Here is a 7082-nt window from a genome sequence, read left to right on the forward strand (position 1 = left end):
ACTCTCTTCCCCAAACTTTTTCCCCTCAGCCTTTTCCCCCTCTCCTTACCATCAGAGCCTGCTCTCCCTGAGCACATGGAAGCGAGGAGCAAGTCTGAAAACAATAACCTTGAAATTAAATATGACTGTAGCAATTTGTATATAGTACCCACAGGCTTGATTCATCTAAAATTGATCCATGCTATCTTTTCTTGAAACAGCTGCAAGTTTTAGCACAGGTATTCTATAAACACATTTTTGAGCAGCACTTGGAAGCCTACCTAAACGGAGTACAAACTACGCATGATATTAGAGCAAAGCCAAAAGCTTGCGATTTACCACACAGTCCATTGTGGTGGGCCCCAGCAGAGTCAACAACATTTCAAACCATGGTGAACCTGCTACTCACTGTGTGTATGTACTCCAGATCCATGTGCTAATAAGTGCCCCCACTCGTGACTGCAACCAGGTGTTCTCATCACAAGTCCTGGGATGCTCCAAAAATTTATATGCAAATCAGGCACAGGGCAACCTGGTCCACCTTCACCTCATGGACAACAGACCACGCTAATCATATGTGGCAGGCTGAAAGAGGGGGCAACAAAGGGATTTTGAGTGAACTGTTTGGGGGCCTCTTTGGTGTTGTTTGCCAGGCACTGAAGGCTGGTGAAGAAACAGGAATCATAGCAAATGGGAAAGAAAAGCACAGCTCAGCTGTGAGAATGAAGAGAAAAGAACCTATTCAGCCATCACAAGAGAAAGCTGAGAGGGAGCTGGTGGCCATCTATAAAAACTTACCGGGGGGACCAGTGGGGAATGGAAAAGACCCTGTTCCCCCGAGCACCTCCCGGAGTAACAAGGAATAACGGCTGTAAGTTGTTTGAGAGTAGATTCAGACTAGGCATCAGGAGGCGCTACTTCACAGTCAGGGCGGCTAGGATCTGGAACCAAGTTCCAAGGGAAGTGGTGCTGGCTCCTACCTTGGGGGTCTTTAAGAGGAGGCTTGACAATTACCTAGCTGGGGTCATATGAGCCCAATATTCTCTCCTGCCCAGGGCAGGGGTTCGGACTTAACGATCTACGTAGGTTCCTTCTGACCCTAACAACTATGAATCTATGAAACATGTATGCAATGCCATGGCTCACTAGGACTTAAAAAAGAGTGAGCACCCGGGAGGGCTGAACTTACTGGGCACTCCCATAGGTCATATTCAGATGGGCTACACTAACCTATTCTTGTCATAGGTTCCCATCAGCCTGATTGCCCAATGTGGGCCATGTGTTTTATAGTCACACTCAGCGTTGGCTGCATTCACATGAACTTCATAGTTGGTTTCCATTGCTGTGCACATGCTGTTTTTGGCAGCCTTTTAATGACAAACATATCTAGGAGATGTCTTTGTACGCAATTATAAGATGAAAGGCTTCCCCCACCCCTCATGCCCATGGGAGGCGGGGGGAGGGGGGGCAGCAAAAGGGGAGGAAGAAACCTCATCTTCTATTAGAGTAAATATGGTAGTTAGCTTAGAAACACCAGACAAATGAAACAGATAAAAGAGACTAGGAAAAAGCACAACCTACACTTCAGTTTCATTTTAATATGCCTCAATATATGTGAAGAATAAGGGATACTCATAACTACACCCACTGGTCTAAGGAAGAGCCAGTCCATCATGGGGATGCCCATAATATATACTGCCGATAGTTCCAACAAAATATGCCTCCCTGCAAGCAGAAGCTGGTGAGCTTCATGAAAATGGCTCACACTGCATGCCAGGTGGGCTGACATTTTCTGATGACCATCCAGGCCTTGGTTATGGAATGAATATTGTGCATTTAGAAATCCAGATTCTTGCACTACATCCTCTCCCCCACTAGAGCTGCTTTACTCTGACAGTTCAACGCACTCTTAAAAACTTATTTTAAAAAGCCACAAGAGAATTTCCCTGAGCTGTCAGCATCCTCCGATGTCCCCATGTTAATGCCTCCAATGCAAGAGGAACGAAAAAAAGGACAGCCTGGCCCAGCTCAGTAACTGCAGGCTACTACTGCATGTAGTCCAAGGACACCTCCACATTATGCTGGAGGAGAGAGAGGCTAAGCCCAGCAATGCACTCCCTGGAATGGGGGAGGTCCCAAAGATATGGTCAAGTCCCTTCTCCACTAAAGGTGCAACTCAGGAGACAATGCAATTGTCCACACTTTAGGAACCTGAAATGAGGATTTCCCATCCCAGATGTGCTTAACCTCATGCAACTGCATACCAGTAGGAGGGGAAAGCTGAAGTTTTAAAAAATAACTACCAGTGAAACAATTAACCAGAAACTCTCTGCACAGAGTAACAAAGCCCATTCCTCCCAGCACATGAACAGCTCCCAATGAATAAACTAATAATAGTAACTGGAATTTAGGCCTCCGTGTATGCGACCACAGCAATACCATCTTAACTAGAAAAAACAAAAGCAAACATTCAAGATCAAACAAACCTCTTGGTATTACAAATAACGCACCCTGGCCTCCAATTTTCAATTCCTCATTTGCGGTGTACATGTGATATGTTCCAAATGAACTTTCCAGAATACTTTTACCAGCGACTAGAACAGACAACAAATAAGACAACAGGGACTTCCTTTGTTCTAAGCATGAAGGATCCACTTCATTTTAGGGCTGGTGCCAACCTAATCTGGAATCAAACATTTACTGAATAATACATTTGCTGCCTGTTTTCTGACAAAGGAAGTTAATGGTATTTTCACCACCAACATTAAGTCAGCACACTGTTAGCAACTTCCTTCAAAAGAACTATTTCACAGCCAAAAAAAAATGCCATCTATTACCAAAGTACCTTGGATTGCTTCACTGACTTAAGTGAGAGAATGACAGAATGATGTTAACGAGTCAGAGGTTTGATTTTATGTGTACATCTAGGAACAGGTAGCATGTATATTGTAAAATTTTACAGTGCTTTTTCACTTTTCAGCTATTCAATGATCAAACTAAAAAGCCACTGTACTGCAATCAAAGCCAAATGGGACAAACATATTAAGTGAACAATCTTAAATTATTCAAGTTTCTCTTTCATTTAGGCCTTTAACTTCAAAATTATTTAATCTCTCCAAAAAGAAAAACAAGAAACACCCCACACCACATGACAGATGGCAGTAAGTTGACTTTTCACACATTAAGCTAGTCCTTTAGAAAAAGGAGCTTATCAAAGGAAGATTTTCTTGCTACCACTTTCCCACCCTGGACTCTGCTGAGAGGCTCTCATTTTGCTAGTGCTACTTTGGTAGCTCCCTGAACCTATGGTTTTTAACAAAAGATGAGCTCTTTCTGTTTAGACCATTACATTTCAATAGAACACAGCTTTTAGGAGTCATGTTAACTGACCAGATACTGACCTCAAGTTTTATTAACATATAGACAAGAGATGCTCAACATCATGTCAGCTGGCTTCTGGTAAACCCTGGTGTCTGTAGCTCTAGCCCATGATCCAGTTGACGCGATGCAGATTATGTAGGGTTACCATATGTCTGGGTTTTCCTGGACATATCTTCTTTTTTGGCCCCCTATACTGTGTCCGGGCAGATTTTTAAAATAAGAGCAAATGTCTGGGTTTCTCGCTCTTCTTCTGCTCTCCTGGACTGGCTGCTTGGGGCTGGGAGCAGTGGGCAGCAGTTTGGCTGTCAGGGATCACATGCTCCTCATGCGGGCCCCAGCAAGCCAGAGGGGCACAGGCAGTGTGTGCGCGCGCACACAAAACATGGGAGCTGCTCGAGCAGCAGGGCCAGGGGGCTGCAGCTTAGGAGCGAGGGGCACAGGCAGGGCACAGGCATATTACTGCTCCCCCCTCCCCACAAGTCATATGCCCTTCCCTTCCCCCTCTCCCAGATGTCCCCTTTTTTTGATGCTGGAAATATGCTAACCCTAGATTGACTTCTCTTTGTTAACAATGGCAGCAGTCATGGTTGACACCATGTTTTAGGTAACATTACTCTTCAGTTTGTTTTCTTACTGTGTAATTTTTCTAACAAATACAAGTATGTCCTGGTTGAAGCAGGAGGCATGTTCTCCAAGTATAAAGTGGATATAAGCATGGAAGAGGGGACAGGAAAAAGTCCTGAGCATGTCCATGGACTATTACTTTGCAAGTGAACACAGACTGAATTTTACTTAAGAGAAATATCTTACAGTAAAAAAGACAATTATAAGCTTCCTTTAAGAAGGCAACAGTTTAGGTGAAACTGAACACACCAAGACTTACAACTGAGCTGTAAAGAAACTAACATGGTACAGTAAAGTCAAATACCCTGAAGTGTATACTTTGACCAATTTCCAGGTCAACCACCATGATTAAATGAAAACAGTATACCATTGATATTAGGAAACAGCCATAGAACAATCTCTGAACTTTTAATCTGAAACATCTTGTGCTTAAATAACTAGGCAAACCACGTTCAAAGAAACACATTTCTCCAGGATGCTAAAATGTGCCATGCGGGATTCCAAACATGGTTCTTTAGCTGTAAACTTAATAGGATTATTTCCTACCTGTAATGTACATGTGTAATTGTTGGTTGCCTGTAGCCAAGAATCCAAGTCTGGATGTCTATGGGTTCAGCTCTGGGATACGCAATGGTTATATCTATCACCCACTGCAGGCCTTTTAATTTGTTCTCTAGGAATAAAATACAAAAAAAAGAGGAGGTATTAAAATTACACCAAATGACATGCCACTGGTTTGATATTCATCACAGAGTTACTTTTCATTATTACATAATTTATTACATCTCCAAGCAAACTTAAAACCAGTGAAGCAGACAGTTCAAGGTAAAAGGGGTGGAGGCCGACTCCATAGAAGTGGACAGCAGAACTCCTACTGACTGCAGTAAGGCTAGAGTTATACCACATGTCAGTTACCCGGTTGTACTTGGTACTGTGCCATGCACACCGATGGAACGACATCGATTCTTTAGGAAGACCCACGTAATACAATGGGCAATGATGGGTGCCTATACACATCCAGCAAGGTTGCTCCAACGTGCTGTAGTTACAGCATATCAGAGCAGATTTGATTAATCAAGTCTGCTGGAGCGTGCTAATTATTGTGCTCCAGCATCATGCATATCAGCGTCCATGCAATGAAAAACAGCAGCAGGGGCACTTTAAGTACAGCTTGCTTGACAAGCTTTAGTTAAAGAATCCCGGCTGCCATTTTTCAGTGTGGGGACGCCAATACATGTGGCGCTCCGGCTGCTTTAGTTAGAGCAGTTCTTAAAGCTGCTCTAATTGAAGTGCTCCTCTGCCCCACCCCCCACTCCTGGAGGCTGTGCACACCTATACCATTAATGAGTTTTGAGGATGGACTTGAATGCAAAAACTTAGAGAACCTACTAGTGACACCAAGCTGGACAGAATAGCAAACACTATGGCACAGGAATAGGACTCAAAAGGACCTTGATCAATTGGAAACATGGCAAGAATAAATCAGCTGATAAATAATTGCAATTATTGTTGTCACAATTGCAACACTGAAGATGCACAAACACAAAGTGAGAAGCAACTGCCCAGGCAGGAGTGGTGCAGAAAAAGATCTAGGGGACACAGCAATCACAGGGCAAATATGAACTAACAGTGTAACACTGTGGCCAGAAAAAAAAAACCGAATGGAACACTGGGATGTAGTAAAAGGTGCTGCACCTGGGGAGGAACAACCGGCACCATACCTACAGGTTGGGGAACTCCCCTCTCGTCAGCACGGAGGCGGAAAAGGATCTTGGAGTCATCGACTCCAAGATGAACATGGGCCGGCAGTGTGGGGAGGCAGTTAGGAAGGCCAACCGTATCTTGTCATGCATCCACAGATGCATTTCAAGCAGGTCCAAAGAGGTGATCCTCCCCCTCCATGCGGCACTGGTCAGGCCACAGCTGGAATACCGCGTCCAGTTCTGGGCGCCACACTTCAAGAGGGATGTGGACAGCATGGAGAGGGTCCAGAGGAGGGCCACTCGCATGATCAGGGGACAGCGGGGCAGGCCCTATGAGGAGAGGCTACGGGACCTGAACCTGTTCAGCCTCCACAAGAGAAGGCTGAGGGGGGATCTAGTGGCCTGTTATAAACTAGTCAGGGTGGGGGAAATCAGCAGGCATTGGGGGAGTCCCTGTTCCCCCGAGCACTGCCAGGAGTGACCAGGAATAAGTCACAAGCTGGCAGAGGGTAGATTTAGGCTAGATACCAGGAGGCGTTATTTCACGGTCAGGCCGGCTAGGGTCTGGAACCAGCTTCCATGTGAGGTGGTGCAGGCTCCTACCCTGGGGGTTTTTTAAGAGGAGGTTAGATGAACACCTTGCTGGGGTCGTTTGACCCCAGTACTATTTCCTGCCATGGCAGGGGGTCGGACTAGATGATCTACTCAGGTCCCTTCTGAGCCTAGAAACTATGAAACTATGAATGTTCCACACAACGCATGGGAAGAGCTCTTCCACTCCATTCAAGCACTGGTAAGGCCTCCCGTGGAGTCCTGTACCTAGTTTTGGACATCGCATTCCACGCAAAGCAGGGGCAAACTAGAAAGAGTCCAGAAGAAAGCAATAAGTGGTTAGAAGTCTAGAAAATGGACCTGTGAAAGGAAGGTTGGAAGAGCTGAGATGATGTGGTCTGCAAAAGAAAAAACTGAGGATTTTCTGATAACAAGCTTCAAATACAAAAAGAGCTGTTAAGAAGAGAGTTTGGCTTTTTCTATCATTTTGTCTCCATATGCTAAGGGATAAAAAGGGTGTCTTTGATAGCAACAGGGAAGTTTTAGGTCAGATATGAGGACGAACTTTCTAATTCTCAGAGCTGTAAAGCACTAGTAAAGATCACCTAGAGAGACTGCAAAATCTCCAACATTTTAAGGTTTAAGTGAAGCTTAGATAATTGTCTGGGGTGGTTTCGACAGGTGTTCCTGCCTTGAGTAAGGGAGATTGGACGAAATGGCCTCCTAGAGTTCCTTTTAACCATATTTTTCTACAATTTTATGAAATTGTTTTTTTAAAGCATGGCTGTAGTTAAACACCACCAATCCTTTAACATAAGCATAAGAACTCAACAGACCTAAAAG

The 7082-nt window shown here is 44.5% G+C and overlaps 1 protein-coding gene across 2 annotated transcripts in view; it reads right to left on the reverse strand.

Moving 5' to 3' along the window:
* The window catches only part of LPGAT1 (lysophosphatidylglycerol acyltransferase 1), a 131502-nt gene that overhangs the window by 45530 nt on the left and 78890 nt on the right, over window positions 1-7082 (reverse strand). For both annotated transcript variants that reach the window (XM_019516424.1, XM_019516425.1), the window contains exon 5: window positions 4531-4657. In XM_019516424.1, the coding sequence (XP_019371969.1) occupies window positions 4531-4657 (127 nt within the window). The remainder of the gene's footprint in view (window positions 1-4530; window positions 4658-7082) is intronic.

This window comes from Gavialis gangeticus, unplaced genomic scaffold, assembly GCF_001723915.1.
Source record: "Gavialis gangeticus isolate Ggan-Ray unplaced genomic scaffold, GavGan_comp1, whole genome shotgun sequence".
In the NCBI taxonomy this organism is placed as follows: domain Eukaryota; kingdom Metazoa; phylum Chordata; order Crocodylia; family Gavialidae; genus Gavialis; species Gavialis gangeticus.